At 36.6% G+C, this 14,054-nt stretch overlaps 1 protein-coding gene across 6 annotated transcripts in view; it reads right to left on the minus strand.

Moving 5' to 3' along the window:
- The window catches only part of NEDD4 (NEDD4 E3 ubiquitin protein ligase), a 155,950-nt gene that overhangs the window by 43,163 nt on the left and 98,733 nt on the right, over positions 1–14,054 (minus strand). For all 6 annotated transcript variants that reach the window (XM_069098108.1, XM_069098107.1, XM_069098109.1 and 3 more), the window contains 3 exons: positions 7,722–7,839; positions 7,426–7,593; positions 1,152–1,217 (listed from right to left, as the gene is read on the minus strand). In XM_069098108.1, the coding sequence (XP_068954209.1) occupies positions 1,152–1,217; positions 7,426–7,593; positions 7,722–7,839 (352 nt within the window). The remainder of the gene's footprint in view (positions 1–1,151; positions 1,218–7,425; positions 7,594–7,721; positions 7,840–14,054) is intronic.

A 14,054-nucleotide genomic window follows, 5' to 3' on the forward strand; every position in this document is an offset into this window, starting at 1 on the left:
GCAATCTGCCAATACATAGCAAGAGTCACAAAACTCTTTGAAATAGTAATCAACTACTTAGGACAGGAAATACAGAAAAAAACATTAACTATATTTTATGTAATTTTTAAAACGGCAAAAAATCTAAATGCTAAACAGTTGGGGAATAACTAAACAAACTGGTACATCAATGCAATGGAGTACCTACATAGTGATAACGATTGACAAAGATAAGTTGTATAAAGAAGTATCAAAAATATAAAAATAAAGTGACGAACATTGTATAGCATACACTACAAACAGTATTCAGAGGCTTTCTGGCATAGTGAATAAAGTACTGGCCTCAAAGTTAGGACAACTTAAATCTCAGTCCTCTCTGGCCCTTGGGCCATACATATCCAAGAATCCAAGTAGTAGAGCAGGTGCTGATCTACTTTTTTGGAGAAAGTCCCTTAACTTGGAGCTTCCTACTCCAAATGAAACCATAGATCTGTTAAAAGCAAAATAAAATAGAGCATATGCACAGACTAGAACTAGGTTCAAACAAAAAATTTGCATTTATGCAAATACATAATCATAAGAAGCCAGAAAAGTTAGCATATACTACTGATAAGTCTGGATCCTCACTGCTAAGTGAGTCTGTCAGGTGGCTCAAGACATCATTTTGATTTATTTCTCCTGCATCTGCTCACTAACCACCTTGCAGTTGGTTAATTGCTTACTCTTTGCATCCCTTTCTCATCTCCATGACTTTTCAGTTCTGGAACCATAATCTAATTAATAAGGCCAATGTTACTAGAAAGGGTATGTCAATTTATTCCCCTAAGGCTCCACTCATTGTGAATTTCTAAACCAAAATACCCTTCTTGGCCACCACTACCCCTATAAGAATGGGATAGTCAAGACTATCTTTGTTTTTGTATCAGAGTGTTTGACACATTATAAGAGCTTAATAAACACCCATTCATTCATCCATCCATCCATCCATCCATCCATCCATCCATCCATCCATCCATCCATCCATCCATCCATGCTATATCCTAAAGCCAACTTGGCCATGGAATACATCTGACTTGTATTTAGCTGACAGACTTGGAGTAATAGCACAACCTTTCAGGCTCAGTGATTTGAATAACATTGTTTTTTAATGACTTAAGAGAGGTCAAACTTACCACAGGAAGAGCAGGTTGTTCCTCAAAAGTATATGTTTGCAGACTCCCTCTTCTTTTAGGGTGGTTCTTAGAGTAAACATAAACACCAAATAACTTGAGATTTCTGACAAATCTTTGGCTTTGTCATCAGTATGTAATCAGAATTTATAGTTACATTTACAAGATAATATTCATTAAAATATAATGCTTATAAAACTGGTTTACATTTACTTGGCTCATGATTTAGATTCCTCCCTTTTGAACCATCTTCCACATTAGGGGTTGCTATTTGCCTAATGTAATAGTTGTTTGAATAGATTCTTCCTCTAAAGCAAAGGGTGTGACTTTGATACTAATTGAGCACTATGGGAAAGGTAGGATGTTTCACCAGGATTATCCCAAGTTTTAAACAGTACAGTGGGAGCACTCCAAGGGTAGCCTGAATGACTTGGGCAGGGTGAAGAATAGCAGCAGAGGGTCAGAAAGAAGCACAGTGATAGGCAGTTTGCAGCAAAGATGGCATAAATGGAGTCCCAAAGGGTAGCCAGGTTCTTCTGCTCCACATAGATGAGACATCAGCAACTATATTGGAACATAAGCCTGGGTTTGTGGACTTTCTGCCTCCTACCTGGAGAATCTACTATGTTGAGACAATATATCTTCCTCTACTTTCATTTTCTCTGTCTTCTCTGTTTGAAAGAACAGAGATCAAAATTCAAATTTCCTGTTTATTTTTTAAACAGATCTGTATTACCTCACTTGGTTTCTCTTGATAAAAGAGATTGTTCTCAAATGTCTTCTGGGCATATATATTTAATTGTGAACCAAGAACCCAGTAGGCAATAGTCTTGTGGCCTTTGGGAGCTTAATGTACTGAAGATACTGTCTTTTTTTACACTAATAATCTGGACAAATCTCTAAATTTTCAATATAATCTTTCTCTAGTCAATGGTCACAGGTAAGTACTGCTGTGGACCTTGTCTTTGTGGTGCTTCTACAAGTGTTCTTCATGGTTTTAGACCTTGACTGTCAGTTTTGTAACTCAAGGGTATTATTGTCTTCTGGCTTTATCATAACCTTGTTTAGCAATTGCTCTCTTTTTTTCTTCTTCTTCTGGTTGGCTATTTCCAGAAACAAGACTTTTTATAACATTATCAACCTCTTGATTGCTGGTACATTTTGATAATCTTTCAGTGTCACAGAGAAAAGTAGGTTGTTCATCTGATGAGATGGGATGATTTCTCATCTACTTATGTGCAGGCAATCTGAAAGGGAAGCACTTCTTCTGTTGCTGCTGGGGGACCCTGAGCCCGCTGCATTAGCTGCTGGCCTGTGGTCTAGACTTGGCTACATAAGAGTGCTTTCTGCGCTGCTTACTGTCAGGGAATTATTTTGGCTTATGCTGTAAGTAGATGTTAAAATAAATTAACCTAATTCTAGAGTTTTACTAGAACCCTGGGAATTGGGGCCCTAAGGAAAGGGTACAAATATTTCAGTATCACAAACCTATTAAGTCTGAGTGCATTCAAATCAACATCTCTTCTAATGAATTTCTTTAGAATACAGTAGTTAGAAATTTGAATCAAAGGGGCAGAGGCAAGATGTCAGAGTATAAGGAAGCAATGTAGCCCAGTTCTCAGCCACAAAACTCCTCTAAACAGATATAGAAAATGCACCAAAGCAAATCCTAATAGGGAAATACAGAACAAAGTCACAGGTCTTTTTCTGACCTAGGTTAATATACAGAGACAGAGAGAGAGAGAGAGAAGTCTGTTGACAATGGGGACTGGGTTGGGGCAAGATGGACCTCAGTGCCAAGGGAGAACTTGTGTAACAGGACAAAAAGAGGTTCCAGAAAGAATACACTGGTCACCTTCTGAAAGAAATCCCTAAATAAAAACTCCCAGGAACATCCCAGCTCAAATTCAGATCTTCACGGGTGGGGAAACTGTGGTCCCGAGGCCACATGTGACCCTCTAGGTCCTCAAGTGCAGCCCTTTGACTCCAAACTTCACAGTAATAATAATTATATATTAATAATACATAATTTAAAGAATATACACATATATAACAATATCTAAAAATAAAGGGTTTGTTCTGTGAAGTTTGGAGTCAGTCAAAGGGCTGCACTTGAGGACCTAGAGGGCCACATGTGGCCTCAAGGCCACATGCTCCCCTCTCTTCTAGGTTAAAGAAAAATACTGCAAGCAGTCAAAAAGAAAGAATTCAAGTACTGAGAAGCCACAGTAAGATTTATTATCCATGGTTTAGCAGTCACCACTATAAAGAAATTAGGAACTTAGGATATGATATTCTCGGAGACAAAGAATATAGGCTTTTATAGTCAAGAATAACTTAACCCAGTAAAACTGAGTATAATGCTAAAGAAAAAAATGAATCATTAATGAAATAGAGCATTCCTGATAAGAAGACCAAAGTTCAAATATAAGTTAGGAAAAACATAAGGTAAACATGAATGAACAATGAAAATTTACTAAAAAGGAAAAACTGGAGGGTGGAGCCAAGATGGTAGAATAGAAGCAGGACTTCCATGTGGCTCTTGTTTCCACCTTCTCCAATACATGTAAAAAATGGCTCTAAACAAACTTCAGAGCTACAGAACCCACAAAATGACAGAGAGAAACAAATTTCTCTTCAGCAGGAAGCCTGGCAGGCCGGCAGGAAGTAGGTCGCTGGGAGTTGAGCGCAGACCTGACTGAGCTATGGTTTTAGCCCCAGGGCGGGCCTGACCAGAAGCAGCTAGAGTGGACTTCAGGAGAGTAAATCACCAGCAGCTGTGGCAATTTCCAGACTTCTCAATCCACAAATGCCAAAAGTAAAAGGTCAGTGTGGAACTTTGTTCAAACAGGGAGAGCGCAGTCAGGCTGCTACCTCCAGAGGGAGAAGCAGAGGAGGTGCAGTGTCTACAGCCGCCGCCCAGTGGCTGCTTCCAGAGCTCCTGGCCTGCAGAGAGGGGGGACAAGTGACCATCCAGAGGGTAATCGCTCGTGCTTTTACCTGCTTGGATCTGAATTGCGGTCTTGGGTGGTGGTCCTGGGGTGTGTGACCAGTGAGCCAGAGCATATGGGGGTTGTAGAGAGGGTACCCATCTAATAGCTCCGGAAGCTGCAAAAACCCCAGTGATTTGGGACATAGCTCTCTCCATTTTGGAAGCAGAGTTCTACTGTGGCAAAGAGCTTAAAAGTCAAGTAATTGGCTGCCAATATGAGTAAGCAATGGAAGCACAAACAGACCAAGGAATCCTTTTCTGGGGCCAAAAAGGATCAAGGCATGGAGCGGGAGGAAGACACCTAAGTCAGAACTCCTGCATCAAAAGCCTCCAAGAAAAATGTGAATTGGTTACAGGCCATGGAGGAGCTCAAGAAGGATTCTGAAAATCAAGTAAGAGAAGTGGAGGAAAAACTGGAAAGAGAAATGAGAATGATGCAAGAAAATCATGAAAAGCGAGTCAACAGCCTGCTAAAGGAGACCCAAAAAAATACTGGAGAAAATAATACCTAAAAAGGAAAAACTGCTTACATTCTAACCTTATCATCATCAGGGGTCATTGAAGGCATCTAATTAGAAAAGGCCTGTGAGCAGTTACGTTTTGTCTTAATGATCATAAGAGAAGAGTGTAAAGAGAGGAATACACTGGTGGAGGCGGAGAGATGGCAGAGATGGGAAAAGGTTAGAGAAAATGATGTCACATAATGAGGGTGCAAGTAGACATCCATACACATAAGGAGGAAGTGGTGGGGGAAGTAGCTGACATGTCAGCCTCTCTGAACTGGTTGGAGGAAGGAAAAACACACACACAGAGCTGGGAACAGAAATGCACTTCATTCAACAGGGAAATAGGAGGGAAAGGGTTAAAGGGATGAAGGAGAATTTGAAGGAGGGCAGATTAAGGGAGGGATTAGTCCTAAGCAAAACAAATTCTAAAGATGTAGAAAAAAATTTATAGCTCTTTGGAGATAACAAAAACTGAGAATATGACAGGGTATCCATAAACTAGGGAATGGATGAACAAGTTCTGGTAAATAAATTTAGATAAAATACTACTGTGTTGTAAGAAACAATGAATGAGATGGCTTCAGAGAAACCTGGAAAGACTTGTATGAACTGCTATAGAATGAACAAAATTTAGGAAAACAATTTACATAATGACAACAATATGGTAAAGACAACTTTGAAAGAATTAGGAACTTTTATCAGTGTAATGATCAACTACAGTTTCAGATGAATAATGACATGCAACCCACCTTCTAACACAGAGTCAAAGGACTAAATGTAAAGAATTTGTAATGGGATTTATTTTTCTTAAGTTCTTGTGTGTGTGTGTGTGTGTGTGTGTGTGTGTTGTGGGCGCAGGGGGGGGGGGGGGGGATGTTTGGGATGCAAATGTATGTGAGAATGCAGGTTTTTGCTGATAAGAAAAAAAGTTAAAAGAGAAGGCTGACTGAAAGGCCAAGTCCATAGTACCTGGATCCTAGATCTAAAGACAACATGGTTCTATGGATTAGTAATTCTGGTCCTAATTATCCTAATCAGCCTTTTATATTTTTTTCCACTTCTAGTGGAACAATTTACTTAAGGCTCAAAGTAACATTTCAATGCTTTCCTGGCAGAAAGAGGAGTGGATTTCCTTTAGTGTTCCTATAGCTCAGAAGTAACAAACTTGTAGCTTGCAAAACTCCCTGGTGTGGTGGGAACCAGATTAAAAAAACTTGGTCAACGTTTAACAAAATAAATAAAAACATAATACAACATAGATTATGTTAATTTGTGGTTTTCTAAATTAATAAAAATTTCTATTTGAGCTTGACACTACTACTATAGATAGTAGCTACCAGATTTTTTTTTTTTTTACTATGATGGAAACACTTTTTTTCTTTTTTTTGGCTAATGCCTCTTGATACCAGTTTGATGACCTTTACATGAAAAGATGATATAAAAGATCTGATAAAAGTAAGTGGATTGAATCCTACTAAATTCATTTGCAGAGGTAAAATGTGAAGCATCAGATCCTCTTTACCCTCTTTATACAGAATAGTCTGCCCCTTAGTTGGCTGACTTCATTATTTTCTGTTTGTTTCATTTGACTTTCCCCAATCCTTGGTACTTCTCCTGTCCTCCACAATATTACAAAGTTCACTAACGGTACTTCTCCTGTCCTCCACAATATTACAAAGTTCACTAACTATATAACTCAGCCATCACATCCATAAGTTCTTTCAGAAGCCTAGGAAATGTTCATTTGTGCTGGGTGAATTGAATTCACTTCAGGCAGCTAGGTACTCTCTTACTTGAGGCCTTTCCTAATGTCCCCAAATTGTTAGTACTATATTCTCTCCTCAAATTACATATGTATTTTTTACTTGTCTATGCACATGCCATATTTGCCCTTAAGAACAGGGACTATTTAAATGTTGTCTTTATAACCTTAGTGTCTAGCAGTATATTAATTTTTTTTTATTCTCAAGTTGAAAAACGAAAACAAAGCATCTTTATACACACGAGAACCAAAAACTCAAAAAACTCTCCCTGAAACTGGGAATCTCCATTTCATATGATTTTTAAAATAAGTAGTATAAAACAAATTTTACACGTTATTTTCAAAAGCCTATCTGTGTTTCCTTTCATTCTTTTTTCCTGCATTTTGAAAAAAATATTTCTATAGTCCTTTTATTTTTGATATCATTACTGATATTCTTCTCCTCCCTCCAACTCAAAACTAAAAGAAAGAAAGGAAGGGGAAAAAAAAACCCTTGTAACATATAAACCTAGTCAAGCTAAATTAATTCACACAATAATCATGTTCAAAAATGTATGTATGTTTCTTTCTGCAACTTTTGCCCCTTACTTCTCTGTCAGGAGGTGGGTAACACGCTTCATAATAGGTCTTCCAGAGACATGATTGGTCATTCCATTCATTAGAATTCTTATGTCTTTCAAAATGGCTTTTCTTTATAGTGTTGCTGTTCATGTATAAAGTATTCTCCTGGTTCTGCTCACTTTACTCTATTCATACCTCCCAGGATTCTCTGAAATGCTCTCTATTATTTCTTACAGAGCAATAACATTTCATGACATTCACAAATCACATTTTGTTCAGTCATTCCCAAAGCATCTGAAAGGCAGTCTAAGGGACCCACCCCTTATATTAACTCCCTCAGTCTTACTCCCCACTGTTAGTATAGTATGAAGAACAAATTGAAGAATATTTGGGTTCCAAATTGAATTAGAGAGTAATTATTAATAACTAACTAAATAAAATCTAAGATTTCCTTACACAGTTGAATATTTGTTGTCCTGTAGCTGAATTTCCAGAGGTAGAGGGTCTGGAATTTGGTTCTCTTACAAAGTAAGTCTCAATATCAAAGTTACTTTGTGGCAAAAGTGACTGGAGATTTTGGTTGCTATATATGGTAGCTTCATCTTCTGTTATAATTTCCCAGCTCTGAAACAAAAAGAATTAGTTTAAACTACAAACTATTTTAATCAAAACGAGTTGAAGCAACAAGTGCTTCGTTAGTCAAAATGAAAAATGCGCATAAGACAATAGAAAAAAAGGAAATTCTTTTAAACCTCTGTAGCATCTCTGTTTTCAGAATTTTCTGTTTCTTCAGATATTTGCCTCCGTGAAGTAAATGCATGTTGCCCTTGCTGGTGAATGTTAGCATTCATAGCATCTTCTGTGTTGTCCCTGTACCAAAAACATGAGTCAAAATCTGTATTTTATAGAACTGGAAGTAAAAATAATTACAATAGTTTAATTTAATGCAGTGCTTTAAGATTTCTAAAGGACTTTACATGTATTACCTTACTTGATATTAACAACACTCTGAAATAGTTAGTTACTACAGGTGCCACTGTGCCTGTTTTAAAAATGAGGAAACTGAAACTGAGAGGGATTAAATATTTTTTCCATGTTCACACAGCTCAATGTTGGAAGTGAGACTGACAGAGTAAGAAGGGACTCTGGAGGTCATCTTAGCCACCAAAGAATTCTCTTTACAACATACCTGACAGGTGGTCATCTAGCCTTTGCTTGAATACCTCAGGATGATAGTACTAGGGGAACTCACTACCTCCCACGGCAACTCTTTCTAATGTTGGTCAGTTCAATTAGTCAGTAGGATGTCTTCCCTCCTATCAAACACAAATCCTGACTCCACATCCAATACGCTTTCCACTATATAGACAAAACTAAAATAAGGATTTTAAAGTAGATATCAGATTAATCATACTAATAATTATACATTTTATAATCACAGAGTATTCAACTTTATTACCTTTGTTCAAAGGTTATGGAATAATCTAGATGGTAAAAAATAAGCAGTTTCATTTTTTTTAAAGTCTAATACTTCACCATGTCAATTTAACCCCTTGTTGTTAATATGTTCTCCCTCCTCAAATTATACTGTATTTATTTATCTGTGCAGGCTGTGTCTACCCAGGAGAATATAAAGCCCTCAAGGCATAGACTTTTCATTTTGTCTTTATATTCCCAAAGTAATATATGCTGAAATGATTTATACTGTATTATCTAAAATAACTTTAAGCTCTGATTATCTAAATCTCTTCATGAAATTCTTATTTACTAGAATTGATCCAGAATTAATAAAACTACCTAAGGAACTTCTGACATGGACTGAGAAAGAGAAAGCAGAATTAAAGATGATCTATAAGATTGTTTTAGGATTCTGGATGTAGAGCTGGAAGGATTATAGAGGCCATCAAGTCCAAACTGAAGCCCAGGGTATGAAGTGACTCAAGGTCACAAAGTTGAGAAGCAACAGCATCAGAACTGAAAACTTTAATGGGCATGGTTTAAAAAGGGAAGTAGCAGGAGGTCACCGATGAAAAGCATACTCCCCACTTCCTGACAGAGGGACTCGGAGCAGAATGAGATATATATTTTTTTGGATACGGCCAATGTGGGAATTTGTTTCTCTTGGCTATTTGTCTTCCTCCTTTTTTAAAAAAATTAATTTGTTTGTTTCCTTTTAGTTTACAGGATTCAATTCCACAATTCCTTGAGTTTCACATTTTGTCCTCCTCCCTCCCCTCCCCCCACCCATGGCGGCTTATAGTCAAGTATAGGATCTGTAAATACTTATATTATATAATTATACATTTTATATATATATATAATTATACATTAATCAGGTTATAAGGACTGATTGTACCAGCTGGAATGAAAAATGGTAAAGAGGACAAAAACCAAATAAGAGAACGAAAAAGATCAGGTATTTTGCTTCCACCTGGAAATAAACTTAGTTCTTTCTAGTTCTTTCTCTGGATGCACATATTTCTCTCCATCATGAGTCTTTTGGGACTGACTTATATCACTGCATTGCTGAGAAGAGTCTAGTCTATCAAAGTTGGTCATCACACATACGTTGTGTCTGTAATTGTATACAAATTTCTCCTGGTTCTGCTCTTCTCACTCAGTATCAGTTCTTTTAAGCCTCTCCAGGTAAATATGAAGACCGTCTGCTCTTGTTTCTTATAGCACAATAGTATTCCATAACATGCATATACCACAATTTGTTCAGCCATTCCCCAATTGATGGGCACCCCCTTAATTTCCAATTCTTTGCTACCACAAAAAGAGCTGCTATAAACATTTTTGTACATATGGGTCTTTCTCTCATTTCTATGATCTCTTTGGGATATAACCCTAGGAGTGGTATTGCTGGATCAAAGGATATGAAAGTATTTATAGCCCTTTGGGCATAATTCCAGATTGCTCTCCAGAAAGGCTGGATCAATTCACAACTCCACCAGCAATGCATTAGTGTTCCAGTTTGCCTACATCCTCTCCAGCATTTGTCATTTTCCTGTTTTGTCATCTTAGCCAATCTGACTGGTGAGATGTGGTACCTCAGAGTTGTTTTGATTTGCATTTCTCTAATCAATAGTGAATTAGAGCATTTCTTCATGTGCTTATAGATAGCTTTAATTTCTTTCTCTGAAAACTGCCTGTTCATATCCTTTGACCATTTATCAATTGGGGAATGACTTGTATTCTTATAAATTTGACTCAATTCTCTGTATGTTTTAGAGATGAGTCCTTTGTCAGAGACATAGGTTGTAAGGATTCTTTCCCAATTTCCCACCTCCCTCTTAATCTTGGTTACATTGGCTTTGTTTGTACAGAAACTTTTCAATTTCATAGTAGTCAAAATTATCCATTTTACATTTCTTGACTACTTGTCATGAGAGATTTGTTTTTGTTTTCCCAGTGATGGAGGAAGGGAAAGGAGAAACAAATATATTTTTGTTAATTGAAAATATAAAACTGAATTTTAAGAAATTTCAAAAAAGAAAAAGGAGGCAATTCAGGAAACAAAAGAATTAAAAATTGGGACACTTGGATTCTGGCTCTCATTCTTCCTCTAGCCAGTGGTGTGGCCTTAGGCAAGTTACCTGACCTCTAAAAATTCCCTATGTATCCTAAAATGAAATGTGTTATTTTTGAATGTGGGCTCCTCCTTACAACAGGTCTTCAAGAAAAGGCCAAAAGACCATTTTTTTTTAGTGACGTAGCAGAAGAGATTGTTATTCAGCTAAAGGTTGAATTAGATGTCCTCTGAATATATTTCCAACTCTGAAACTCTAGGCCTCACTTTTCTCATCCATAAAATGTGGAGACTGGATGAGCTCTAAGGTTTCTTCTAACTTGAAAGTTCTATGGCACTATAAAAAGACTATCATAAAAGTCTGGCTGGGTTTGGGGAAAGTTAAGAATGATCTCAGAGAACGAGAGTTTTTAACCTGAGGTTCCATGGAATCTCAAGGTATCTGTGACCTTTAACTGCAAAAAAATTATATTGTTATTTTCACTAACCTCTAAATGAAATTTGGTATTTCCTTCAATTATGAATTAAAAGTAAATGCTCTATATATTTAATGAGGCTGCAAAAGAGGCCAAATACATAAAACAGGTAAAAACCACTGTTCTGGAAAATTTTATTGTGACTGCAATTAACTAAACCTTCTACTACACAAAAAAGGTGTTTATAGGATATTGCCAGCCTACTATACCAAATATTTTGATCAGGGATTAATGGCAGTCTGTAGAATGACAGAAGTAGCAATCGAAGACTCTGTAATACTAAAAACCTGACAGTCAGAAAAGTGTATTTTAATCAGGGGCAGCTAGGTGTTAGAACAGAGAGAGTACCAGGATTGAAGTCAGAAAGACTCATCTTCCAGAGTTCAAATCCAGCCTCATACACTTACTAGTTGTGTGACTCTGGGCAAGTTATTTTTTACCAAATTTTCCTCAGTTTCCTCATCTGTAAAATGAACTAGAGAAGGAAATGGCAAACCATTCCAGTATCTTTACCAAGAAAACCCCAAATGGGGTCATGAAGAGTGGGACATGATTGAAAAACGACTGAACAACAACATGTTTTAATAATCAACATGAATAATGAATGCAAAACTTTGTAAACACACAGGGATGTTGCTAATGGTAAAGGGAAAGTCTCAGTAAAACAAATAGGTCATAGGATCATTTTCATTCTTTGTTGAGAAAGTCAAAGACTGTGTCTACACTAATAAAATTCAATGAAAAATAATGCATGTTATGTGAATATCTTTTCTAGCTAAAGGAAAATTGTTCTATTTTTCCTTTCTATTTAGTAATGAGACAGGAAATTAAAAGAAAAGGTAATGGTGAGAAAAGAACAAAAACATTTTTTAAAAAAGTTATCTAGGGGCGGCTAGGTAGTACAGTGAATAGAGCACTGGCCCTGGAGTCAGGAGGATCTGAGACACTAAACTTAATCTGGCCTCAGACACTTAACACTTACTAGCCATGTGACCTTGGGCAAGTCACTTAACCCCAATTGCCCCTCCAAAAAAAGAGGAAAAAATTTATCTAGGAAGGTATAAAACCATATCTTTTTTTTAAATCAATACAACCCTGGAAGTATTTGCTTATTTAAAAAAAACTGGCTCTGGCTAAACAGAATCAGGTTGTATAATTCACTATAAATAGATATTTAATATGAAACCCATATTATTTGCTTTTATCACATTTTTATAAAGTTCTATAGAAATAGGTATTCTATTAAGTTGCAATAAAAACTGAAAAATATACCATATTGTATATACATATAATTTAAATTTTAAGAATTATTACTAAAACAGCTAATTAAATGTATAGTTTAAGGCTATCATGAGCAGGAAAATATGTAATTTTATACTTCCTCACTGAACGGAAAAATATATTTTTCATTGGCTTCAATTATAAGGAAGGGAAAGTTTATGAATCAGATAACATTAAATATCACCTAAATCACCATAAATAAAAAAGTGAATAAAGATCACAGAATTACAGAAACTCAATGCTGAAAAGGGTAATCAGAAGTCATCAATTTTAACTCCTATATAAATAGGATATGCATTAAACTATATATGAGAACAAGATATGGGCTGGACTGCTTAATTTTTTTTTTAAGCCGGTGAAAGTGTAAGAATGAGCCTTTTTTTTGGAGAGGTGAAGGCAGGGCAATTGGGGTTAAGTGACTTGTCCAAGGTCACACAGCTAATAAGTGTTACGTGTCTGAGACTGCATTTGAGCTCAGGTCCTCCTGACTCCAGGGCCAGTGCTCTATTCACTGCGCTACCTAGCTGCCCCTGGATACTTTATTCTTGACAAATGATCTACCTTTCTTCCCTTGTAAAGCTTTAATAAGATCATTACATCATGAGGCAGTTGATTTTGCTTTTGGACAGCTCTGTTAGGAAGTTTTTCTTTTTCTTAAATGGAAATGTTTCACTGTTGAACTTCCACCCATTTTACAAAGTTCTGCCATCATCATTTGCAAAGTTCTGCTAAGCAGAACAAATAGAATCTGCCTTCCACATAACAGCTATTAAGTATGTGAAAGGACAATAATTTTATCATATTTGTTGGAGTAAATAACTGGATTTGGTGTCAAGACTCGGTTCAAATCTTGGCTCTGCTACTGACTGCTGCATGACACTGAGCAAGGGCATTTAACTGCTCTAGTTCTCAAGTTCCTCCTCTGTAAAAGGAAGAGGAACAAGGAAGGATGGACAAGATGACCTCTGAAATTCCTTCCAGGACTAAAGTTCTTGTGATCCTCACCCCCAAATATCCTATTCTCCATTTCTTTCAACTGATTTTTACACGACATGCTTTCCTTTCACTAAGCTGTCACCCTCTTCTGTATTCTCTCCAGTCTATCAATTTGTCTGCTAAAATGTGACATGAAGAACTGAACAAAAAGCTCCAGATATTGTATGACTAAGGCAGAGTAGGACTGGACTATTATCTCATTGGTTTTGGACTCTATACTTCTATTACTCTAGCCCAATTTTTCTTTTTAAATTAAAAATTACTTTTGCCATAATTCAAATGTACTTAAATAAACATCTTATTGACCTAGAAAATTAGCATGGACCTACAAGACCAAGGCCTGAAAGAAACGAAGTGTAGCCCAAGATGATAGGAGTTTTTGTGGCTTCCATGTCATGTATTGGGCTTACTGGATAAGACTAGAACTTTTAGATCTTTTTCACAGGAAGTACTAGTCATTCCTCCTGTGTTTTCTACTAGTGAGGTTGATTTTTTTCTTAAACTCAACAATATTACTTTACATTTATCTCCACTAAATTTTATTTTAGTAGATTTGGTCCCTCATTCCCAACTGCTGAGATCTTCCTGGATCATGATTATGTGATTCAGCAAAATCAACTGTCCTTTTCTGATTTCTGTAGAATCTATATAAAATATGCATGCCATTTATGCTACCATCCAAGTCACTGAAAAACAACGATGATGTAAGAGGGCCAGCACAGAACCCTTGAACTTAGTGGCTTCATTTCACATCAAGCTGCTAAGGATCCATTTTATTTTTTGGATCCAGGAGTTCAACC

Source organism: Petaurus breviceps, unplaced genomic scaffold, assembly GCF_028583685.1.
Source record: "Petaurus breviceps papuanus isolate PSGF00001 unplaced genomic scaffold, PetGlider_PUasm1.0 37, whole genome shotgun sequence".
Lineage (NCBI taxonomy): Eukaryota > Metazoa > Chordata > Mammalia > Diprotodontia > Petauridae > Petaurus > Petaurus breviceps.